Source organism: Typopeltis vanoorti, chromosome 16, assembly GCF_054136105.1.
Source record: "Typopeltis vanoorti isolate ZY-2024b chromosome 16, IOZ_Tvanoo_1.0, whole genome shotgun sequence".
NCBI classification, from domain to species: domain Eukaryota; kingdom Metazoa; phylum Arthropoda; class Arachnida; order Uropygi; family Thelyphonidae; genus Typopeltis; species Typopeltis vanoorti.
Genome location: NC_143564.1, coordinates 82,459,037 through 82,486,863, shown reverse-complemented (window position 1 = coordinate 82,486,863; position 27,827 = coordinate 82,459,037). Strand labels below are relative to the sequence as shown.

The 27,827-nt window shown below is 33.8% G+C and overlaps 1 protein-coding gene across 5 annotated transcripts in view; it reads right to left on the bottom strand.

Moving 5' to 3' along the window:
• LOC150098167 (CREB-regulated transcription coactivator 1-like) overlaps positions 1–27,827 on the bottom strand; it is a 526,148-nt gene that overhangs the window by 444,337 nt on the left and 53,984 nt on the right. For 4 of the 5 annotated variants that reach the window (XM_090405999.1, XM_090406001.1, XM_090406000.1 and 1 more), the window contains exon 3: positions 22,891–22,977. The exons of the other annotated variant lie outside the window; for it this stretch is intronic. In XM_090405999.1, coding sequence (XP_090262125.1) covers positions 22,891–22,977 — 87 coding nt within the window. The remainder of the gene's footprint in view (positions 1–22,890; positions 22,978–27,827) is intronic. 5 annotated transcript variants of the gene reach the window in all.

The following is a 27,827-nucleotide window of genomic DNA, read 5'->3' as shown; positions in this document are numbered from 1 at the left end:
ATATACTGTTTGAAATGAGGAGATGCTGTTCAAAAACCAATAAAATATTTGCAACAAAATAATTATGTTATTTAGTTTGTTCTTTTGGTGTTGTGAATTATGCTACAAAGCCTCAAATGGATTAAATAAGCCTCGTGATCTGGTAATGAGCAAGGTCCTGCCAACTCTACATCTCTAACAAACCATATAACAGATTTTACTTTTTTCTTTCAATTTCTCAAACCAGTCAAGCAGTTGTTATTGATTTTATCAATTAACTGGTTGATAAAAATCACTGTTTGCCTATGAGTAGATCAGAAAAATTAATACCCATTTTTAAGTGGAGGAGTGGGACAGAAGATCAGTAATTTTGCTTTGTATTCATTATTTCTGATGCATTCCCTTTATAAACTGCTCTGAGGATAATTATATTTGTATTAAATTAGTTTAAGAGACTCTTTCCAGAGCAGTTTAAACTATTTTTTGTGATATTGGCATTCAAAAGGATAGCTGCTATTTGTGAGTCTAACATCATCAGCATTAAGCAATAACTTTTTTTTTCCTCACACTTCCCATAAGTTTTTGGAATCTAGAGGCTGTATTAACCTTTATTCAACTGCCTATATAAAGAAAGATCTCTCAAGAAGAGTACCTACACCAAAGCAGAAATTTTTATGAACCCTTCTAATCATGAATTAAATGATTACAGAAAAATAATATGATTTATACACAACATAAATAGATGATTTATGTATGACTATTGCATGGATTTCATATTAAATACAGCTAAATCCAAACATAGTAAAAAACATCAACAAAACAAATATTAATATAATTGATGGGATTCATACAAAATTTTAAGGCTTATAATATTTTAGGCATAATTATTACAGAAGATGGAACAACAGCTACAGAAATAAAATCAAAAACAGCTAAAGCAAACGAAGCATTCTGGAATAATAAATTACTAATGCCGTCAAGAATAAATAAACATACTAAAATAAGAGAATAATAAAATCCTATGTATGACACACACACTGAATTATGGATGTCAGACATAGACATCACAAAATCCATAATCTGAATATTGCCGGCCTTTGAGATGTAGTGCTTCAGGTGAGCACTGTAGATTTATTGGAATGAAGAAGAAACTAATGAAAGGTACCAAAGTTGTGGGAAACAATAGTAGAAAAATGTCTCTGGAAATAATGGAGGAAAAGTTAGATGGAAAATCTCCTGGTAGACCAAGAAATTCTTGGATTAATTATTTAAAGAAATGAATGGGTAACAAGAACTATTATGAGATTAAAAGGATAGCAGAGGAATGGACACTGGCGTACCATGATTACTAACCTCCAAATTGGAGAAGCTAATTAAGAGAAGATGTCAAAAAAAAAACATACAAAAACAAAATCATGAAATAATTCATACAAAAACTGATTTTGCTTATGGAAAATTTACCACCTCATTTGCTCACTTGAATTTCTGTTCCTCAATCTGCTTCAATCTTACCATGCATATCTAGCAAATTCTAGCACCACTATCTCCTATTTCCCATATAGTATTCAGTCACCAAATATATATATGAGCGTGGTCTGAAAAGTTCTCGACTTAACAATGAAAAAACGAATTTAATTTCAAAATTATTTTTATTTTTCAACATAATCTCCCTTAAGACTAATACATTTATTCCAGTGATGCTCCAGTGCCATTATGCCTTCCCTATAGCTGTTCTCAATAAGATCTGCAAAATACCCCTCTAAAGCTGCAATCACCTCTTGATTCGAAGAAAAACACTGACCAGCAAGGAAGAGTTTTAGTTTTGGGAACAGACAGAAGTTAGAGGGAATAGGGTGGATGTTCCAAAAATTTATAGTGCAGATCCCTTAATTTTTATGTTGCCAAAACAACTTTGTGGGCAGGTGCATTGTCCCGATGAAAGATAATTTTTTTCTTGCAAACCGGGTCTTTTCTCACAAATTTTTTCGTCTAGTCTGGTTAAAAGATTGGAATAATATTCCCCCGGTTTTGTTTTACCTTTTTCAAGATAATATACAAAATACCTTTAGCATCCCAAAACACCAATGCCATGACCTTTCCTGCTGATGGAACTGGCTTTGTCTTCTTTGGCGCTGAACAACTGGCTTCTGTCCACTGTTTTGACTGCTGTTTGGATTCTGGCGTGTAATGGTGAATCCAAGTCTCATCCATAGTAATAAATCAATGCACAAAAAATCAGTTTTATTCTTGTTAAAACGCTTGTTGTGAGCAAGCAATGGCACCCATCTTGCACAAATCTTTTTCATTTGCAATTCTTCGTGCAAAATATATCCTACACGTTCTTTTGAAATGCCTATAGTCTCAGCAATTTCACGCACTTTGACTCGCCGGTCATCCAATACCATATTGTGCACTTGATCAATGATTTCTAGCATTGTTATACTTTAGGACGTTCTTCACGTGGATCATCTTCGAGGCTGGTATGGCCACATTTAAACTCTGCAGCCCATTTCCTAATTGTTGAAAACTAAGGAGAAGAGTGTCCATAAACTTTTATGAACTTCGAATGAATTTCTTTTGGAGTTAAACATTCCTTTACAAAGAATTTTATAACCGCACGATACTCAATTTTATCCATTTCAAGGGATATAGACAACACTTTTGCTTGAGACAGCTGTATAAAACAAACTACTTGATAGAATGACTTGCAATTTCACATGGATGCTTATGAGAGACGTACCAACTTAGAAAAAAAAAAAATCTTGCCAATGGTGTTGCTATCTATGGTCGAGGCCAAGAACTTTTCAGACCACCTACATATACTACATCAAACAAAATTTTCAAATCAAACTCACACAATAACTTAACACAAATATATATTCTTTGACCATTAATTTTTAAAGGATCAAAAAATAAATATCTATTCTATGATGTTTAAAAATTTTAAACAACCAACTTAACTCAATCCATCTCTTAAGATACATGGAATATACTGAACATAACTTATATTCTGTAAGTTTGCACTTTTTATCAGTATTGTTATCCAATGCAATGACTTATCACCTTAACAGTGCGACTCCTAAACTCACAGTCCACAATAACCTCCAAGTTTCTCGCTTTCTGACTATTTCCAACAATTTTACATTAATATAATACTTTGACTGTATGTCCATCATTCAAAATGCATAACTTACATTTGGGAAAACTCAAATAACTTTCATTTGCCTACAGGATTCCGTGTCAACTACATTCCTTATTAGTTAGCATCACCATTAAATAACCAAACATCATACTCATAGCCCACTCAAATATCCTTAATATACATGTCAAATAAAGGCCTAAGTAAAAAACTCTGTAGCACACTGATCACCCCCCCCCCCTCCTCATAGACTCTTCACCACAATACATCACTTTCTGATATCTGCTGGTCAATCACTCTTCAACCCATATCAAAAGTTTATTTTGCAACCCATCCCTAAGTGCTTGTATTAACAACCTTCAATATGGAAGACAGTCAAATGCCTTAACAAAACCTAGAAGTACTGTGTGATATCCATTCCCCTTATCCAACTTGGCTGTTACCTATTATAGAACCTGAGCACACTATAAAGGCTGAACTACCTTTAACAAAACCATGCTGTCCTCTACAGAGAATCCCACTGTTGTCTGCTGGCATTGATTTCTAACCAAGCCTTTCTAATAACTTGATAATCACACCAAAGATACTAACTGATCTATAATCCACTGCATCTGTCTTATCTCCACTTTTGTATAATGAAATTATCTTCTACTCCTTCTGCTCATTAGGAATCTTGCATTGCTGAAACTGAAGTTGAACAACCAGGTTAGAGGTCATTTGTTTTGTACATTCCTTGAGCACTCATACTGATATTGCATTCAGTCCAACTGTTGTATTATTTGAGTCAAGCCCTTCTAACAGAGGTAGATGAATTAGTAGTATTAACAGCTTCAATACTACTAATTCATCTATCTCTGATCTTTCATCAGTCTTCCCCCCACCCACCCAAATTCCAGAACTGAGGAGCCACTTTCCCAATCATATAAGGATGGAACAACATCAGTTGAAATTACCAATAACAGCTGAACAGATACAAGACAAAATGCAAATCATGAAACTGGAGAAGAAACAGAAAAGCAAGAAGACAATGTAAAGATGGAGAAGGTTGTGAATTGTCAAATGAAGACTCTTCAGGCTCAGACGAGTTTATGGACTATGAAAAACCATCTCATACTAATAAAGGGAAAGCAAGAGATACAATTAAAGAAAAAATAAAGTTTTCTACGTACGATTATCATCTACATGAAAAAAAAAAAAAAAAAAAAACTACTAAATTCCAAATCAAGAATGATAGACATGAAAATAAAATAATGAAAAAGCAACTGTAAAACAGTTAATAAGAAGCAGGCTACACAATTGCTCCTTGACTAATCATAGTCAAGGAGCAATTTTGTGCAGCCTGTTCCTTTCTGCATTGCCTCATTAAATGTACAAGGATTCCAGAGGCAAATTAAATAAGAAACTACATGGAAACTTATGTTACACCATAATATCAGATTTTTGTTTCTCCAAGAAACATACTTCTGCAGATATAAAGATATAAACACTTTAATAGATAGATATCCACTTCTTTCTTATGGAAGTTTTGAAAGATTTAACAGGGCTGGAGTATGAGTTATCATTCTTCCTCCCACCCACCCCCTCCTCCTTCGGTCATTCTGTAATATCCAAAGGGATGCAGAAGGAAGAATCTTAACAGACTGGAAATACCGTGGAAGTGTAATAAGGTTTCCAGATCTGGTGGATTCCAGATTTTTAAATTCTACATTTTAGAGTTGCTGTACTTTTTTTTTTCTGACAGTGCCATGAAGGAGATATCCTTCATGGCACTGTCAGAAAAAAAAAAGACAGAAAACCATGTTTTGTTTAAATAGAAACTTAAAACTGAAACACAAACTGTCTCATTACTAAATCACAATTGATTGCTTAAGCAAAAAAAAAAAAAAAAAAATGTATTGATAATTTTTTTAATGATGAGTAGGAAACTTCAATTATGAAAATTGAAAAGCAACAGAAGGATTAACAATGCAGATGTGAAATAGCTGTAGTGAAGTAGCACAGTTCAGTTTAATTATAAATGAAATCTTAATAAGGTGCAGCAAAATGTGCACGTGTGTATGTGTACACTTGCAAAAATTCTTTAAAAACATAAAATCAATAGAGCATTCATTCTCTTCTTTATTAACCTCCCTACCGGCCAATGTGGATGAAATAGTGACACCAAATTGCACTTCTTATCCATGTTATTCAATGGGTTTTAGAGCTTCGTATCCAGATTTAGCTCGACGTCTATAGACGTCGTGGCCAGTTGGGGGGTTAAGATGAGATCACTACTTTGATCCTTAAAACCTTGACATGTCCTTCCAAAATATCCAGGTGTGTATTGCCAATAATGAAATTAAACAGGTAGATCATTGCATATACTTAGGACAACAGATATCAATGGAACAAAATATCATGGACAAAATTAACAGACGCACAATGCTTGGGTGGAAAGCATTTGTAAATTTACATTCAATATTCAAAAGTCAACTACCATTATGCCTAAGAGAAAAGTTTTTAACCAATGTATTCTTCCTATATTGACATATGGACACTAGATGCAAAGGAAATTCAAAAATTTAAGAGGAACACAATTTAGTATGGAAAGAAGTATACTTGGTATCACAAGACTGGATCACAAAAGGAATATGTGGATAAGAAATCAAACCCAAAGTCTCGGACGTCATAGGAAGAGTGAAACATCTGAAGTGGCAATGGGCTGGGCATATTGCTTAAAGACAAGATCAACGATAGACAAAAGAAGTACTAGATTGGATTAACAATGCATGAGAGGAAAAATAACCACAACGCCAACCTAAATCACGGTGGATTGATGATATTCATCAGATTTGCAGGGGTGATGTGGAAAAAGATAGCCATGGACAGACAATTTTGGAGTAATCTTGGAAAGGCCTTCATCTAGCATTGGATTGACAATGGCTGATGATGATAATTGACTATGGTGCATGAAACCATACTATGAAAAGACTGAAAAATCTATTGAACAATGCATTGAAGAACATATCAGAGATACTGAATACCAAAGGGCTGAAGCCTCAACTCTGTCTTCACACGTACTCTCTTCAGCTGAACCACAAGACGACGCAACAGATACACATCGAGTCTTATGGACTAAGTTTGAACTGTTACACTGTTGTTATAACACAGCAGAGAAGAATTTTGGAATCTTTGGAAACAGCATTAGATCCCATACGCTTAAATATAAATCCTAGTATCAATTATTAGAATGTATCCCGGCTATAGCTAGATATGGTTCTCAAAAGAAATTCAAAAAGGGAAGCTCTTGAGAAACAAGTGTACCTTAATGGAGAAAGAAGTGAGGAAGTCAGCAAGTTTGAGTACCTGAGATCCATTATTAATGTGAAGAATTGCTGTTAGAAGATGTCAGAAGAAGATTAGGAATGGCTAAAACAACAGTCAGAGACTTTTCTAAAATCTGGAGGGATAGCTCTATCTCCATGGGAACAAAGTTGAGGATTTTGGATGCAGTTGTTTTTCCAACAGCGACTTATGGATGTGAGACTTGGAACCTAAAGAAATCAGATAAGAAAAGGATAGCTGCTTTTGAGATGTAGTGTTACAGAAGGCTGCTGAGGATATCATATACTGAAAGGCACACAAATGAGTGTGTATTAGAAAAGATCAGTAGACTTTAAGGCTCCTTAAGGATATTGACAGAAGAAAGTTAAAATATTTTGGACACATTGAAAGGATGGAAGGAGGACTTCTCAGAACAGTAATAGAAAGTAAAGGTCCTGGAAAAGAGGAAGGGAGGTAGATCGTCAATGAGATGGATGGATGGTGTGTGTGTGTGGAGTGACTGATCTTCAGAGAGTTGAAGCCTCCACAAAAGCATACAACAGGACTACATGGCAAGGCCTGGTGTGGCACATCAAAAAGCATTGAAGTGACCATGCGGCATCTGTGGATCAGTGAACAGATGGAGATGGACATAATTTCAAATCAACAGACTTGTATATATTCTATAATAGTTGCCCCTTGGTTGTTTCTTTTGTACATCTAAAATCTTATGTAAGTAAGATTTTAGATAAATAAGACAGGCTGGTTGGCCAAGTGGTTAGCATATCTGATCTCCAGCCAAAAGGCTGTGGGTTCTAATCACACCATGGGCATGGATGTTCGTGATTGTCTGTGAAAATACTAGTGGTGGTGGTGGTAGATGCCGTTGGTGTAAATGATGAAGGTAGTTGCAGTTGGTGGATTAGTGGAGACAGAGTTGTAGAGTAGGTGCCCTCCCTCGATGAGTCTTTGAACTCCCTGGAGGTGTTAAGTAATAATAATAATATCATTTACTTTGTAATCAAGCAAAAAAACTTTACATTGCAAGCATGCAATTATAAGTTTTACTGGAGCAGCACAGTCTAATTATTAAGGAAGTCTTAATGAGGTATAGTAAAAGATATAAAAAAATGACATAGTATACAGTCTAAAAAAGAGTTTGGTAAAAAGGTATTTAAAGTATATTGATCTAGGTAAACAACTCAGTCAATTCTGATAGATTTGATATATATATATATATATATATTAGCATGCACACTTTGCCAGTACATCGATAAATAAAAAAATAAAATAAGTCTGTAAGGCAGTAAAACCAGTATAAGATCTAATAATTACTTTAATTAAAAAACAATAATAGCAACACAAAGTTTGCAGGAAGTATCTTCACAACTGGGTTACTCGTATATAGAGGATGTCGATTTCATATCAGTTGCCTCAGTATCCCATAATGCAAAGCACATCTTCTTTTAAATATGTAGACTGCTTTGTATTATTGGAAGGATCACTACCCCAACTAGTTTCGACCGTTACTAAGGTCTCATCAGTGAAAGTCAGACCTAGAAACGGAAGTGTATTTATGTAATACTGAGGTAACTGATATGAAGTCAACAGCTCCTATACATAGCCTAGTAATGAATATACTTCTCATGAAATCTTTGTTTGCTTACACTTAGGTAAAGGATTTAAAAAGAATATATCTTCTTTGCAAGCATAATTTCCTTTATAACCAACTAAAAAAACTTTCTATAACTATCTCAGGTCCAGAGTATTTTAATAATAAGGCATATCATATACCTCTTTGATAACTGTATAAAGAAAACAGATGACATCTGCATTAATTCAATCTTGGTATCTTCCTTAACCTATTAATCTGCCAAGCAGTAGACTGCAGTGAGCATAACCCTGCAAAACACAAATGTCCCAAACCCATAATGAATGGTTAATTTGTTAAACCCACTGCCAAAAGCCCAAAATGGGCAAGGCAGAGGCTCAATAATACCCAGAGTCTGTTATAGTCTACTACCTAGAGGCATACTATAACAAACAATTATCTCAAAACAAACATCCCAAAAAATCCACTTAAAAAAAAAGTTACTGCCAATAATCCATAATGGCTCAATAATCATTCTTAATCCAGCAATTTTTTTGCAGATCTGACAAAGAGATAAGGGACACTTCCAATCAATCCATTATGGTAAAACAGCTAGCAGTTAATACTGGTATTTTTCTGGGTCTAGCTCCCACTGAATGAGATCTCAATAAAGGTAAAATTTGGTATGAGCAGTGACCCTTCCCATAATGCAAAGCTGCCCAAAAGCTATGTGCTTTGCATTATAGGATATTGAGACAATCGATGTGAAGTCAACAGTCTAATATACAAGCAACCTAGTTGTGAAATTACTTCACATGCAAACTTTGGTTGAATACACTTAAAGAATATAATTTCTGGCAAAGTATAATTTATCATGTCTGCACCATTAATACTTCTTTAATATATGCACATGGTTTCATCTGAAGATGAATATGATATACCAGACAAAACTTTTATGAATAAAAAGGTTGTTTTCATCCCCCCCCATGTAAGTAATCTAATATTATGTGTTAATAATACACTAGCATTAGTCCTCTTTCCTCAAAAGCTCATCTGCATTGTATATAATTCATTATGTAAGAGTAATAAATAATAATTTTAAAATAAGTAAGCAAAATAGTTTGTGAAGTAAAAGTGATGAGATTTGTATCAGTATTTATTGCTTGGTGTGAACCAGTTAAACACTTGTATAAATTCATTTCTTGATATCAAATGCATTAGAAAGCAAGCAAGCAAGCACTAGACATACTTTTTTTTTTATTGTCTGCTACAGATCAGAGATAAGGTGCATTTTGCAATAGCAGTCTGGTCTAGTCATGTTATTGGTTATCACAGCAATTTGATAGTTTTTAGCATGAGCACTATATGCATTTATAATATTTTCATATAATATCAAATCATTTTATCAATTTTTTTTGGTAGAAAATAGTTTGACTTGTGATTTTTAGATGATAGATAAATTTCATCATCCAGAGTAATACCACTCTGCATATGGCAGGCCTAAAATGATTGATCTGCTCTCTAGAGCAAGATTTCTGGATTATCCAACTATTAGCCCACCAACAGTACTAATGTACTTTGAAAGCTTTCCTCTTTTGGTTGAAATTTCATTTTAAAAATATAAATGAGATGAACTTAATGAAGAATCTTAAGTATCCATTCTTGTCATAATCAGACAGAGAAACTTAAAAAGTTTCAAAATTTACCAGAAAGCTTATTATGTATCCTTTGGCAGTTGAGTTGCCTTAGTATGCACTACTTAAAACACACATGAACTCTGCCCAGGTATATTCATCTTTTAGTGCTTTTAGATTTTACTGGCCTAACAGCTGTGACTTTGTGAGATGGGATTGCTATAGTATTAAACAGAAAGTTTTCACACCCTTAAGGTTTCTGCCTGGTCTCTGATGAGAACAAACAGTTCAAAACAGCGGTTATATTCTTCATTAAATTAATATAAATTGCCAGATTAAATCCTTTTGGCTGTATATTTAAAGAAATAAAATAAATGTTTAACAGTTTTATCATATTCCATCCACTCAGGGAGGAAATGTTGCTATCATTCATGGATAATCATTCTGCCACACAACTGTATATCACAATTTAAGCCATTTTCAATGTCATTTACATGCAAATTAAGTGAAAAAACAGACCCCTATAGCACACCACTAGTGACTTTCTTCTTCTGGGATATCACTCCCCATACACAACCTACTGATAACTATCAGACAGTCAGAAAGTAGCAGAAGTAGTAGTAATATCTGAAACTTCTAACTTATGCCTACAGAGACAGGTGTTAGCAGCAAATTTAAAACTAATGATCCCCCCCCGTTATTTACCTTAAAATGTGGTCTTAATACTGAAAGCTTCCCACATTTATGAGAGCTATCGAACTAAAGGTGAGGTGGTCTGAAACATGGTGGATGCATAATTTTTTTTTTATTCTAAGAAACTCGAGTTTTTTCATCCCACAAAATATGCAAACCTGGCAATTAAACATGCATAATACATTCAAGTTCATAAAAATGCTTTGGGATAATCTAAATAACTAGCCAACAAAACCTTGCCTGGCCATAGGTTAAATAAGCTGAAGGGTTTCAAGAGTTACACTGTTACCAAAGTGTTACCAATCTGAAAACTACAAATGATCTTACACAGAAAACCAGCATATAATTTTGCATTAAAGCATTTTAACATGACATATTTTGCATCCACAAGCTACTATTTTTTATTACAAATGTTATTTACATCAATATCCAACATCATCATGAAGGCAACATAAATGTTATTTTAGATCAATCCAAAACTTTTCACTATAGTCACCTTCAACATTGAATTTTTTTGATTTTTTACATTGTGTCTACTTAATAAGCTAACTTATGAAAGACAAAAACATTTAAGAACAATACAGTGAAAGCATATACATATATAATAATTTTGGAGGTTGATTATGTCTTGCTGTTCATATTTCTTCCTTTCAGATACCGCTTACTTTACTGAAATTAATTAAGGCTACATCTATAAATTACATAATGCTCTTGAGAATGAATGTTCTCATTTGATAATATCATGTGTTAATAGAGGGGGAAAGATCTTAGAGAGAAGATCTAAAAATATGCTGAATTAAAAGAAAAAGTTCTCTCGTTTTAAAAATATATTCCTTAATGCACATTTATTTTTTCTGATACACAATCTGTAAACAAATAAATCTGCATATGAATAATAACTAATCTAGTCTATTAAAAGGCCTTCAGTTTTCTTTTTCCATTTTTTAAAGGAATGTGGGTTATTAGATAAATGTTACTTTACTACCTAATGATTAGAGTTAATTCAACTATTCACAACATAGGAATTTAATTAGTCGTGAAGGTTCAAGTCTTGATTTTCAGATCGTTATCCAAATGATAGTTTAAAGAAATTTGGGTATTAACATGCCAATATGTCTTACTCTAAGATAACACTCAAATGCCAAATGAAAACAGGGATAGCAGCTTAACAAAGAAATATAAGACATATTTACAATAAACAAAGCAAAATAAACTCAGTAAACAAGAAAATATTGAGGGAATGTTTCACTTAAAAGGTAGATGGAATCTTTTAAAAATCAATTCCAAAAATTAAGGTCATAAGTATTGCTTGTGGCCCTTTTATGGAACTAATTTTGGATGATGAAGAAATGGCAATTATTGACAAAGACTATAAAGACGTAGAAGGGCAACAATAGAATGAACATGAATTTAGGATTACGTGATGACACCAATAATATCTTTACAGTATACTGCATTTATTAGATGGCAATTTAAACTCTCCAGGTATAATAAATTAAAGTATTAAAGGTCAACCTATATGCTGAATAAGTATTGTTTCTGCTCTCCAACCAACACCAGGAGTTTGAATACCAAAGTGACATGAATGTTTGCAAATATCTTTAGGTGAATGATGACTCAGTGTAAGATGATTACTCTGCTTACTGGAGACCCTGAAGTGGCTTGAAAAAGTAATATGTTTGGTCTCTAAAGTAAGGTCTCCAAAATATATTACCCTTCCTGATAGCACATATGTTTATAATAACCTCTCCACAAAATGTTTATATATCACAATCCAACACACAAGAAGTGTGGGACTGATATAAATAAGGTAATATAGGGGATTGATATAGGGCTGGGAACCTATTGCCATTTTTCTTGAAAATATGGAGGGTAAAGTTGTTGTTGCAAAACATAGTTGTTAGGAAACACTCTGTGCTGAACACTTACCGGATATAAGTAGATGAAATTCAAGAGAAGTAGGTTTGGTGTTTTTGCAATTGGACTTTAAAGGGAAATTGGGCTGCTGCTGTTCACATATTAACAGATTTAATGAAAAAGCTAAAAACGATGGATGCCAGTTTTGTGAAACAGCATCCATGGAAGTACCTGAAGAAAAGAAAAGAAAAGAAAAGACAGCTGGAATAAGTAAATAGAAAAGAATCATTTATCAGTTCAATTACTCTTCCCCAAAGATCATTAAGAATTTTAAAGGAGATTTTGGTACACCGCTCAAACATGCAAAGAGTATTCTAAAAATGGTAGACCTGGGATTGACATAGAATTAGTACCAGGTGAAAAATAGAATCTTGAGCAAAACCAGGTATCTAGTTTTTTTGTTTACAGGCTGAGAAAGCTATTGTTGAGAGATGTTTATGTAATTCAAGAAAGGCCAGAAGTAAATGCACTTCCAAAGAGAGAGAGCTGATCCTGTGCAGGTAATAAGTATTACTGAAGATAAGGGAAAGGTAGTTTAAATTCCTTGTTGTGGGAAAGAAGGCAAGACACCAAAGGTTATTCTCATCCCAATGAACAATGGCATGGAGATCAGTATTTAAGGCTGTAGAAGATCTTGAAACATGGGATGTTTGTATACTGCAGGATTTGTTTAATAAGAAAGAGGAAAATAGTGCCATCAGTAAAACTATGGATTGAATTATTGGTCCCTGAGAGTGGGTCATTCGTGAATTGCAGAAAAAGCCCTAAGGCATTCCTCTGCCTTAGTAGAGAAGCTTGAAGACAGGAAGCCATACACAATAATATGCAGTGGATAACACTAGAGAAAAAATTGGGTGACTAATTACAGAGGGCAAAAGGTAAACCAAATGAGATCATTTACTGACCAATCCTTGATGGCAGACAAAAGCATACGTCTCCAAACCTTTTCACAGCACAAGCCCAGAGGTGGATGATATAGGCTAAGATATTTTCCATGGATCTGAAAGAATCATACTGGTGGTCACTGATTAACTGATGGGACTCTAGTGAAGATGGTGACTGTTGATGACCTTCTTCAATATTAGGAAGAAGACTAAGGTGAGAGCAATGGAAAGGTAGTTTTGAAGCAGACTTATCTCCCTTTATCGGAATAGGTTGGATAATGTATACTTAGGTTGGATAATGTATACTTAGGTTGGATAATGTATACTTGCTTCAATACATAAGTACCAGCTAAGTATAAAAGAGGTAAAGATGATATATTATTCATACTATCATATCAGAAGGCTTTTTTGGTATCTAGGTTGAGATTCTTCTGGTGTTTTTTAATATGATAAAAGATGATCTGCCTTATCTATGTTGAAAAAAAAAAAAAAAAAAGAAAGAAGAATGATGCTAGGGAGAGCTGATCTCCATGGCATCATTCTTTTTTACTATTACTGCTACAGTGTCTGACTTTAATGTTAGATGAATAGCAGTAGCATCACCTGAATAACAAAGGTAGAAGTTGCATCCAAAGCCTTTGCAAGCGATCAGAAGGAATAACTGCCATTTAAACAGAACATGGTTGCCTGCTGATAGCCCTTTCAAAGTTAGATTTAGCTTTACCAATGGCTGATTTGCATTTGTTTCATGCTTCAATGTAGGCTGAGTATGAAGCTTAAGTTCTTGTTGCAAGTCACCTGCTTTATGAATTTTGTTCCTGAAATGCCTTAGTATGCTTGCTATTAAAACATGGTCTGGAAAGTGGGAAGGAATTTTCTATAAAATGGGAAATGAAAGCCTTCAATGCCAGGGAGAATAATTTTGTAACTCACTCAGAGCTGATGCTTGGATGAACAGAAGAATGGAAGCATTAGTCTGACCATGGAAAAGAATAGTAAAATTTCTGGAGGCATCCTATTTTTTACCCTTTGCAGTCCCAAAAGACAAAAGGTTGAAAGGGTCATTTTGTGGAAAGAAAACTTGCACAAGATTATGCAAGTTTTGAGAGGTGATCTCTTTCAGAGGTCATCTCTCCTCTCATAAAAATCAAGGCCATTAGAAGAGAGGAAAGGGTTGTAGTATTCAGGTTGACAGAAATGGTCAATTAGCATTAGATTGCTGCTTAAAGCTACTTCTGTATCTCTGATAGCTTAGCTGGTGAAAATGAAAACACATGGCGTTGTGGAAAGTGAGGTCATCTAGAAAGTTAACTTTATATTTGGGTAACTAGATTACAGAAAGTCAATCTTCAGGGAGAAGAAGTTGAAGGGGTCAGAGGTTTCTATAATGTAAAAAGCAGTAAATAAAGCAGATAAATGTTGCTGAAAGGGCAGGGACCTTTACACACAGGAGGTCAAATACATGATTCTAAATTTGACATTCTCTGACAAATAGTACTGAATATCTCACAAAGGGTGCCAACTATGTGGCAAAAGAAATCATGCAAAATGCAATTTGGACAGTTGGGATAGACTGTAGTTGTAGCTACAGTTTGCGTTTCTGGCAAAAAAAAAGTCTCATTTTGGAAGTCTGTAACTGGTGATGTCTATCATTTATGCAGCAGATGGCAAAGTAGATATGAAAGGTTTTTTTTGTTAGAATATCTGGTTTGTTCAACTGCAGTAAAACTATGATCACTTGTACTTTTCATGGTTTAATATGGAAACAGGAAAAGGCAGAAGTGGGGACATGCAGTGAGAGGAGATCTCTTGGACAAGTCATCTAAACAGAGAGTGACCAGTCTCCTTGCCTCAGAATGGCATAAACAGTGTCTTTCATATTCTGCATACCACTCCTCTCCCCTACCTCCAGGCACAGTCTGGCAGAATATGCTGCAACTGATTTGGTGGCTTGATTGGCCAAGTGATTAGCATATTAATTCTTCAACCAACAGACTGAGGATTGGAATCTTGCTATGCACATGGATGTAGCTGTCTTTAGGTGAGAAATGCATTATCACCAGATTGGGAGACCAACCCACCCCTATATTGAAGGCCTGAAGTCCTTGTAAACGTTACATGTTAGTCTCTAGAGAAGGAATTGTAAGATAATGTAAAAACTAAATAAAAAATATAAAATTAATAAAAATAGAAAAAAAAAGGAAAAAAAACTTCAGCCAACTCTGGTACTCACACATACAGAAAGGTTTATGTGTTGCTGGTTATTCATAAAAGCGCATGAATTCATAGTAGAGATGATATAAGGCAGATTATACGATTTTATTATATTCATTAAAATAATTTACTGAACTTACCAATTATTTAATAGTTTTCTACCTAGCATCTTCAGAGGACAAATTACAACTGTGACAAGCACCCAGCACTTAAATAAATCCTTGTAGAAACAATTCAAATTGTAACTGAAAATAAAATGTCCTAACATGGTGCCCTTTATAGGCCAGATAACCATAAAATTAGTTTGGAGAAGTCAGGCTGTATGGCCTGAGAATGGCTGTCTCCTAGATTTTTGGCAAATGACTGCAGCTATACTTGTTGAGGGAGTGCTTCATAGCTGATGCCAATTCTAAAAATAGTTTTTAAGATCTATAGCAACGTCTATGTAATACCGGTGTCTTCTAGTTATCCTATGTGAAAGAGTGCAATCTGCCAATACTGAATTTCCATAGAAATCTGCAGAAGTCACTACAGATCTAAGAGACTAATCTTAGATAACCAAGGTAGGCATATTCAAATGAACAATCAGGGATGGATCAACAAATCAGCCACTGAAATAAGTGCAATAAAATGAAGTATTCATACTTTGAGTCCTGAAAAGTAATACTTGCTTTGCGAAGAGATGGAGCAATACTCATGCTACATCTTTATTTAGCAGAGATGTACTTTTCAGGAGATAACAAGTGGAAGAATCATGATATCTGGGGAAAAAGTAAAAGCATGAAACAGTGACCAGAATTCTTCTCAGTAAAGAGACAGAAAAGTATTATTAAGGTACAAAGCAATAAATGAACAAATGGTAATAACAAAGTTTGCAGAAAGATCATTCAGAATCAACAATGACAGAGATCTATTCACCCATATCAGAAAGTACCAAAGAAAAAATAGTTATTCTATTATTTATTTATTTGGAATATGATGATGATACAATAGCTGTGAGCCCCTTTTCACCTTAATGCATGGGCAGTATGTCCTGAGTGGATGTCTTGGTGGAACTGGATGAAGTCCTTGTGTCCGGATATCCTGATATTGGTTGCACTGTCTGTTTGGATGAAATAGGATAGTTTGCAACTGCAAGGGACCTGGTATACTCCAGGTAGGTCTAAGGAAAGTGGCTGGTCTTTGGTGGAGCAGATAAGAGATGCCAATTTCTTATGTGGTTTGTAACTAGTTGCGAGGTCATATTTCTTAGGATTTCTGTTAGTTTTTCGGATGTACCCCAGATATATGGAATGGTGATAGATTTAGAGTAATCTCTGCTAAAGAGGAAGGGGGGAGGGTTTAACTGGTTTTAATATTTTTTGGATTTTTGGGGCCACTGGCTAAGAAGGTGTTAAGGATTATGGTTAAGTTCAGTAGTTAGGTCATTGTTATCTGAACTGATTCATTTTGACCTCTTATATAGGGTTTTTATAATCCCATATTGTTGGGAGGGGAGGTTAATTAAAACCAATTAACCACAACCACATAATCTCAGATGTAATACTCTGTATTACAGCTGAGATTATTCTTCACACTTAATGAACCTGACCCAACAACACTACTTCAAATTTAATAGTTCCAAATGGCAAGTAGAAACTCAGCACACTTGTAGCATTATCCTAGACATCAAAGTTACAAAGCAATTATGATATCCTGTGAAAACGATATCTGCTCAAAATATGGGCTGTTCTGTTTAGGGAATAATTAAACATAATATACTTAAGAACCCATCATCATTCAAAAATATCTTTCATTTACAATGCAAAGAGTAAAATGACATTAGCAAAATAACATGATAATCATTCTTCAAAAAAAAAGCACTCAAAGATATTCTTCAAAAGGTCTATATCAGAGGTCGGCAATCTTTTCAGACTTGCAGGCCAAATTCAACTTTTATTTTCAATAATCGGGCTGCAAGTGTTTAATTATGTGATAAATTTGTTTAATTGAGTGAAAAAAATACTTATTTTATCAATTTTAAAAAACAGAAATAATTAGAGTGCGAGATATGAAACAAAAATGAAAATGAAACTCTATGAAAAATTATCACGTAAAAAACAAAGTAATATACAGTGTCCCAAAAGTTGTCATACATAGGGAAAATGGGAAATTGTAGCTAAATGTACTTTATTTACAAAATATTCTTTTAGGGTATCTGAAAGTATAAAAAATATATAAATATAAAAAATATAAAATATGAGTTTGTTAATTTTTCCTATGTATGCCGACTATGCATCATAATATGTGTGTCTCCCTGCTTTTTTTGGTAAGCATCTATAAATTTTTGGACTTTTTTTTTAACTAAAATGGGTTCTTTAATGTGTGCCAAAATCTTGGTTATCGTCAGATGATTCGCCTTTGTTATCCCACTCAAAATGACTCACAAGGCTGACTCACACCAAGTTGCACAGCGATATCACGAAGTATAGGTATAAAATTATTTTTAATTTATTATTTATATTATAAAATGTATTATTTGAATAATTCAACATATAGCCACATGCCATATAAGTATGGTCAAGCTTTTATAGGCCCCCAAAAATGTACTTTGGGGCCTCATGCGGCCCGCCGACCCCGGTCTATATAATCACCTTTTATTTGTGCTTTGTTACAGTTCCAACAATCTGGCAATTCTGTTGCAAACATGTTAGTTATCATAAATAGGATCAATGGGATCTCAAATATAATATATTATGATAGAAAGAGCCGAGCGGCTTCATTTCAGTAATATAAATTAAATAGAAACAGGAGATATTAAAGATCCAATCTTATAGAAACTTTGACAGTTTCAAAATTTTGATCAGAGTATGAGAATACAATCCTTGGCATCAGAGATGCCTTAGCTTTCACTACTTAAAAGAACAAGTGCTGTCCAGTTGTCCATTAGTGCTTTTGATAAAAGATTCACTGGGCTGACATCTATTTTGAACTGGATGAAATTTTTGAAACTTTCATAATTTTTCTACATATATTCAGGTTAGAAATAAGGTTGGATCTTTAATATCCTGCTTATTAGAAACTTAAAGTGGCTTGAATAAGTTCTGTTTGGTCTTTAGAGCAGGATTTCTAGACTATATAAAAAATAAATAAAAATACAAAAAATATATAAAATTGATAAAAATGGGGGAGAATATCCTAAGTTCCTCCCCCATAACATAAATGGACTATAGGTTTGCAAATAACCTTTCATGGGCAGGAACCACATAAAAAAAAAAATCCCCTATTTCTATTTAACATATTGCATTCAATTATTCCAGTATGAGATTTTAGCAATGAATGGAATCAAGTGCACTGTAACCATTTTCAATGAAACCTTTTAAGTGTAATGATCATAATCTTTTATAACTTCCAACATCTGATGCCGCAAGCATTTTGGGTTTGAATTCATTGATTCTGAAGAGAATCAACAAGTTCCAAATAGTGCCAACTGTTTTCTGACTTTTAATTCACAGCAAAATTGTGATTAAGTCAGTAGAACCTTAATAAAATACTATAAATAAACTGACAAATATATAGCATAATCAGAGGCTTCTCTCTTAAATAATACAGTAAAAAAAAAAGTAAAAGAACATTAATTATAAGCCAGCTTATGAAGAAGGTCAAAAATACATTTGGAAATGCATTGTCATTCACTGCCACTGTTAATTTATGTTTCTGTCTTTGAATTAAGAGTCTCCGTAGCTCAGTCAGTATAGACAAAGCCCTTTGGTCGGAAAGACCTGGGTGTAAAGACCAGATAAACCTGGTCAGAAAGACCAGATAAAGGTTTCTCCCATCAGTGACGTGAGAAACCTTTATCTGGTCTCTTTCGATGAAAGGTGAGTTAGCCGGTCTAATACAGAACAGGCAAACTGGCCCAGTGAACACACATGGATTAAAGTCATGAATATGTCCTAGCCATATGCTGGTCCCAAGCCCGGATAAAATTGGGGGGAGGGAAGCAATGGTGAACTACCCTGCAAAAAATCTCACCAAGAAGACTTTGTGAGCAATGCCTACAAAATCACATAGGGTCAGAAACAATTGAAAGGGGAAAAAACCACCAAAAACCATCATGTCTTTTAAATTAAAAGCTAGGCATATTACTGGATGATCATAAAATTTCAATGTAATACTTATTATTAATAGGAATATCTTGTGGGTGGGGGATACTGATGAACATGGATATGTTAAGTATAAAAAATGTCATGGCTTAAAAACACAAAAACTAATGCTATATTAAACTTCTTATGATTAAGTATTAATTTACTACTAAGAGTCTACTCTTCAGTCAAGTATTGCCAACTATTGTCATCTCTTGAGCCATTCATAAGTGAAAATAACTAAGAGCAGTAGCATAAAACTGAAGAGATTGTTGATGACAGGAGGAGAGCATATAGCCATAGTTGGGGAAATGAAAACTATGGCTACATACTCTCCTGTAGCCATAGTTTGTGAGATAAAGAAAAATAAAAACTAGACATGTGGAACTGTCTAGTTTTTATTTATCTCACACCAATTCTAGTGTGAGATAAAGATGATTATTAGTGTGAGATGAAGATGATGTACTCATAGGAATAGAAAACCATGGTTTATTATTTTCAAAAAAAGATAAAACAGAAAAGATAAAAGAGGAGGTGGGGCATTACTGATGATGTCGTAAGAGTTGTGTCCTCTCCATATGGAACTTGAAGAAAGCAGTAATGAAAATAGCTTTGAGGCCATCTGATGTGAGGTTGAGGTAAACAAAAATTTTAGATATTTAGTGGAGTGTTACTACAGGCCAGGAAATGCAGAGGATTGATGATTCTGAAATGTTCTGAAGAATGGGACTGGACTGCAGATGAACTAGGAGCAGGAGGGTGACTAACTATGAAAGCATGGAATGGACAGAGGAAATAACGTACAAGTAAGGAGATTGAATTCCTTGAGTTACTTAGGGATAACTACCTTATGAGCATGTGGAACACAAGTGTTGGATTTAATAATACTGTCTCATATACAGTAATAACAGATGTCACTATGATGCCACTGACTGGGGAGAGTGATCATGTTGTTTTGACACTAGGAATGGCTAGGCAGGTATAAGCTTAATAGCAAGAAAGATATATGGAATTGCAGAGCATGGGACTATGATAAATTAAGTAACCAGATTGGTGACATACAGTACCCTGATCAGAGAAATCAGAGGTAACTGGGACTGGGTACAGAATGAGTTACTTAAGGCAGTGTCAAATGGCATTCCTAAGGTTAGAACAATAAATAAAGTAAGGAGATGAAATGGATGATAATGGAATTATGCAGGAGCTTTTAAGAAATGTTATGAAGGAGATATAAAGAACGGAATATCTCATCAACAGCATGAGAAATATAAGGTGCATGCTAGGTAGGTATAGTGAGGAAAGAGAAACTGACACATGAATAAACAAAACCCTAGAGAATTCTGCAATTACATTGCTAATAGAAGAAATAATGAATATAAAAGACCTTAGTGGAGATGGAATACAAGTCACATCTGCTGAAGATAAAGTGGAATTGTTCAATGAGTATTGTATCTCATTAGTGTATTTCATCGGAAGTTAAGAGTTATGTTCAATAACAATAGGAAAAAGAACAGAAGAGTGACAGTACAAGAACAGGAAGTGTTTAGAATATTTTTAGAATATTAAATTTCAGTATATTAGGCTATACCGCATTTTTACAAATCGAAAAGGCGTGTTATAGAGATGGGTGGAAGCATGGGAATAAAGAAGAACATATTAACATTATATCTGAATACTTTATAGATTGATGTGTTGTACTTCACTTTTTTTTTATCTCAACTACATTCAAAAAAGATCATAATCCTGTCATATATTTAGTTTTATGGGTAGGCTAAGGTTAGGTAATTCACATGGGTGACAAAAATCATCTACCACCTAAAGATGCACAAATATCAATTGTACAGTGTGAATCAAACTCATGGCATGTTGGCTGGAGAGTGGCAATGCTATCTACTTGGTCACTCATACTAGCAGGATCATTCCTTTAGAATTATTAGTAAATTAATGATAAATATTACCTAATCTATACTTCCCAAATTTGTTAGCTGCTTTCTGAAGGGGTAAGGAAATTTAAGCAGATATTTTTCTTACCTGAAGCACCTATTAATGTGCTTATGCATTTGAAAAATGCATCTAAAAATATTAAGTCCAATTTAATTTGTTGAAGTAATCAAAACAATAAATGAAACTAATTAAATTTATACTAAACACTCATATTCATATTTTCCTCAAAACTGCTGACTAAACTGAACTAAAAGAAATACAGAAATGCTGACATTCTATTCTTAAGGCAGCAAACCCTTTATATCAGTGTTAAAAGAATAAAAAGCATAATTCTCCTCTTAACTGATCTGTGCAATCCAGTAAGAACCACTTGATTTTTTTTATAAATGAAAAAGATATATAAATATATTATAGAAAACTGTCCCTTATTCCCCTATGATAAAAATAACTAGAACAACTATTAAAAGCACAAACTCCATTTGGGAAGAAACATGAATCCAAAATATAAAAAGGGCAAACTTCTTGATGATTACAGCATAACAGGGTAGATGCAAGTCTATACAACAACTAAACATGATTTTTCAAAAGAAAGCCTAAACTTCAAGATTCTGAAATCAGTGTAAGTTGTAGTATAAGTAGACAAGGTAAACAAAAACAAATCCAAAATTAATGAAAATTGTTCATATAGACATGTCTGTAAGATATTTAAATTGTTAAAAATTATACAAAAAGAATAGTTTCAATCAAATTAATTTAACATAAGCAAACTATAAATATTTATCTGTAAACAGAAGAAAAAAAAAATCTGTATGCTAAAATCATTTTACACTGCCTTTATAATGAAGAAAAAAGGGGAAGGAATTCTTTTTTAAAGTAAAAAAAAAAAAACTGATTTGTAAATAAAGTAACTCAAAAAAATTATAACTAATGGCCCCTAATTTTAATTTTTTTAGCCATTTCTAATTAAATTGAAGAATTAAATTATTACTGCGCACTCAAATTTCAAAGGAAAAAATATCTTATTACAAATACCTGAACATATGAATTTCTGTTCTCTTTAAAAAAGAATTACAGTATGCAAAAATCATAACCACCCTACTTTATTAGTAAAATGTATATATTCCATGTCACAATATTTGGGTAGAATTACCAACTCACAAGTACTGAAGTTTAATAATAATAAAAAAAAATTTTAAAAAAATGAGCACACACTGGCTATAATTTTTTCTTTTCTTTTTTTTTCAAAAAACATTTCAAAACAAGAATGATATGTATGGAAAATGCTTTTTTGTTTTACTTCATTTACCAACCAGACAGGAAACAACCATGCCATGACAGCAAAAAATACCAACACCTTTTTAAATTTTTACAAAGAAGGTGACATTTAGACAATGAAAGTGCAGGGGGAAAAAAAAAGAAAAAAACTTGTCCTGGATGACATCTACAATGAAATGATTAGCCTCCCTACCTCTGGCGAACAGAAATCACTCAACTTCAGGAGATTATGGAAAGAAGAGTTGTCCATATTTGATGGAAAGCCACTATTATACTGCTCCTAAAGCAAATAAAAAATAAATAACTATTATAACGTAAGAAAATCTTGTTTCCTACATGGTGTTAAACTTTTCTTCTAAAATACAGAAATGTTAAAATCTATTTTGCTTTTAGGATGAAGTGCATTAAACTGCAGAAGACCAGATAAAAACAATTTTTAAAAATCAAGCATTTAATCTACTGCACCATGGTTCATTATTAAGCAGGAGACTGCTCTGATATAAGGGATAGTTTCTATAATATTCCTTAATACAACATCTGCTTCTACTCAACCACACACAAAGTGTACTCAATAATCCTTCAGTTTACTTTCCTAGGCAGTAGCAATAACAGAAAAAAGAAATTACATTTATAGAAAATATAGTGACACAGTCCGAATGCCAACATATTTTATAGCTTTTTTTTACGATTCTTTATGATAGCAAAATAAATAAATAAAACAAAGCAAATAAATTATAATATCTGAAATGCAAGTTATATATATATATATATATAACATTAACACTACATGGTAGGTGCAAAACCTATTTGTGTGCTAGTTAGGTATGGGCAAGTAGCAGATAAGAGGAAAGATGGAATGTATGGATGTGTTTTGAGAGCAACTGCATATTGTAGTCCATAGGGTAAATAGAATGAAAAACTCTTCCAGAGGATATAAGTAAACAGGAAAGAAAAGCACAAGAGATAGTTCAGTAGGTGGATGATAAACAGTAAATGCATGCTGACCAGAATTTTTTTTTTTTAAATACAGAGCAAATGGAAGAAATGATGGAAGCCAGTCCAACAGAACTATGTTTATTTGAAAAAAAAAAAAAAAAAGGCACGGACACACAGAAACATAACTAAAAGAAAGTGATAGAATAGTCTAAGAGTCAGGAGTTATGTAACTAAACTATATATGTAACTAAACTACCAGTTTCTGAATAGCATGTCATCTAATGATATTAGATGACATAACAGAGTTGAAACCAATGACTGCAATACTAGTAACAGTTTTTCATGTAGCAGTGAGTTTCAAGCATCCAAAGTGAGGTACAGTTTAACAAGACCAAATACATTGGAGTGTTGTTACAGACCTAGTGGATCAATTGCTAGTGACAAAGAAATGCATTATCAAATAAGGATGGGTGAAAAACAAATAATCATAATTCATATTTATAAATTTAGGGACATAAAAACACACGTGTTGCACAGATTATTTTATTAATTACTAATAAAATAAAACTTGACATTTCGACCCTTGTATCGAGGTCATCATCGGAAGGATACAAGTGTATAAGGATCCAAGCTACATGCTCTAGCCCTGTATACCGGTAAACTAAATCTACGTAGTTAATTTATCCTTTTCCCTAGCCTGACCTCTAGTGATAAAAAATAAATAAATAAATAAAAAATAAATATAAAAAATAAAAAATAAATATAAAAATAAATAAATACAACTACAATAAACTGCTCAAGTCCTCATGTATTAATATTCTTCTGGATTTGTACAGTCCTGATTGTTATAATATGATTTCTTTCAGTTGCTGTTGAATGTTACAAATACTTCACCAGGTTGTCTTCTTGTAGTGGGATTTTTCTATGGCTACTTTAGGTTGTTATACAGGTTGTAAATGGGTCCTAAAAATTAATACCTTATTATGCCCATGTGCCCAGAATTTATGGCCTGCCAAAAATACACAAACGAGGCACACCACTACGTCCGATTGTTGAAGGAATTGACAGCCCAAATTATCACCTTAGCCAAAAAATTAGCAGCCACACTCAAGAAATTGGTAGGTCAGTCCCCTTCCTACATAAAAAATACATATTTCATTAATAAAATTAAAAACATTACACTCAACGACCAAGATTTATTAGTCAGCTTTGACATAACTTCCCTTTTCACCAACGTCCCAATCAATGACACGATCTTGCTCCTACAGAACATATTTCCACATGACATCATGGCCCTCTTTGCCCACGTACTCCGCTCCGGATATTTCATGTGGCAAAACAATTTTTACCTTCAAAAAGAAGGTACAGCCATGGGTTCACCACTTTCTCCCCCAATAGCTAACTTTTATATGGAAGACTTTGAGCAATGTGCTCTAGAGACAGCATGTCTAAAGCCTAAAATTTGGCTCAGATAGGTCGACGATATTTTCGCCATTTGGCCCCACGGCAGCAAAGATATAAATACATTCCTTAGCCACCTAAACAAACAACACAAATGTATCCAATTCACCATTGAAATGGAAAAAAACAACTCTCTTCCTTTCCTAGACACACTTGTCATATGTCTTCCCTCTGGCTGTCTCTTCTTCTCAGTTTACCGCAAACCTACACACACAGGCCAATACATACACAAAAATTCTTACCACCACCCAACACAAAAACTGGGTGTCATAAGCACCCTTAAACACAGAGCTCTAACTATTTGTTCTAATGAACAAGCTCTAAACCAGGAATACAAGATCATCAACCAAACATTTATAAAAAATGGATACAGTAAAAAAACTATTCACAAGATCCTCCATAAAGATACCAGTAAGAACAAAAAAAAATTTCAGGAATGCTATTGCCATTCCTTATGTTAGAGGCATTTCTGAAAAAAATAGACAGAACACTATGCAAATACAACATTAAAACCACCTTTAAACCCCCAAATAAGTTAAGACACCTACTCAGTTCTTCTAAAGATCCTCTTCCACACCTAACCCGCCCAGGGATATACAAAATACAATGCACATGTAACATACCATACATAGGGGAAACAGGCGAACTATCCCAATCAGACAAGACGAACACAAACGACACAATAAATACCTCCATTTTGGAAAAACCGGCCTTTCTGACCATGCACTCCAAACATACCACAGAATTGATTGGAAAAATACCAAGTCCCTACACTGCACAAGACCTGGTTTGAGAGACAATTTAAAAAGTCATGTGAAATGCTCAAACACAACCCAAATCTCAACAAAAATGATGGCCTAACCATTTCAAGAATGTGGAGGACACATCTACAACCTGTATAACAACCTAAACTAGTCATAAAAAAATCCCACTACAAGAAGACAACTTGGTGAAGTGTTTATAACATTCAACAGCAACTGAAAGAAATCATATTATAACAATCAGAACTGTGCAAATCCAGAGGAATATTAATACATGAGGACTTTAGAAGTTTATTGTAGTTGTATTTATTTATTTTTTTTAATTATTTTATTTTATTTATTTTTTTAAATTATTTATTTATTTTTTTTTTATCACTAGAGGTCAGGCTAGGGAAAAGGATTAAACTACATAGATTTATTTTACCGGTATACAGGGCTAGAGCACGTAGCTTGGTTCCTTATACACTTGTATCCTTTCAATGATGACCTCGATACAGGGGTCGAAACGTCAAGTTTTATTTTATTAGTAATTAATAAAATAATCGGTTAAACACGTGTGTTTTTGTGTCCCTAAATTTATAAATATGAATGCTGATCACCATGTAACCTTAAAAGAAAGAAATAATCATAATGAGAGACTTTAATTATCCAAACGTTGATTAAGTAGCTGTGAAATCTCACGAGAAGAATGAAACTGAATATAATGAACTGTTGCAAGACAACTTCCTCAAGCAGCATGTAGCAGAAGGAACTTAGGTTAAAGAGTGTTAGATCTGATTATAATGTTAAAGGGGATTTCAGATAAAGATGTAACTATTCTGCCTCCTGTTGGTGACAGTGATCATGTGGTACTGAGTTAAAAAGTGGCTAAATTTATGCATTTTTCATTCAGAAAAGGTTACATGCTGAACTACAAAGCAGAAAATAATGACCACCTGAAGAGTAGGCTGTGTTTTGCATCATGGTATCAGGTGTTGGATGGGAAGGATATGGACAGTGAATGTAAAGCTTTTAAAAAAATACTTAAATGATGCAAGATTGCAATGTTTCCATACAGTTCAAAAAAAATAAACACAGTATGAGTGAAATGGATGCATAATCTTATCAAGCAAAAGATTCATAAGAAAAATATGATATGGAAGGAATACCTTCCACATCATGTCAGTTGTCATCATAAACACAATGTCAGTTATTAAAATAAGGAGAAGGCTAGAAGAGTTACAACTCTTGTATGGAAAGCTAAGTCTGAGTATGAGAAGAAAGATCTAAAGGCAACACAAAAAAATTCTATTGCAATGCTGTAAGTAAAAGAATGAATATGAAAGAATAACTCTACTAAATGCAGATAGTATGTTGGTGACAGATGCAAAGGATTGTTCAACTAATGAGTGGTCATTTTACTAAAAACTATCATCCTGGTGATACAACATTGAGCTCACTGCTACCTTTTCACTGGATGAAGAAAATCAGGTCAGGTGTATGAAGACTAGGTACTAGAGCTGTTGCACAAACTGAATAAGACTTCTGCGATATGAAATGATGGGATATCAGCACAGATGCTAAAAGAGTGTTCAGCTAAAATAGCTAGATAATTTGATTCTCAAAACAGGAAGATTCCACAATACTGGAAAGAATGCATGGTAATTCCATTGCACAAGGGTGGTGCAAAGTCTTATGTATCCAACTATTGCCTATTAGTATCTATGGAGGGTGAAGATTTTGGAAGCATTGGTTTGGGATCACATACAGAAATGGGTTGACAGAGAAACTATACTTTGCAATGAACAGATGGGTTTACTAAGGGAAGTCATGTTTCAGCAACTTGCTCACATTCTATAATAATGTTGCTGTTGAATTAGACAAGGGGAATGGATACACCATGACATTTTTGGATTTCACTAATAATTCTGACAGATTACAACATGGAAGACTTGCATAAATTGGAAAATATGGGATTGGACCATAAAATATT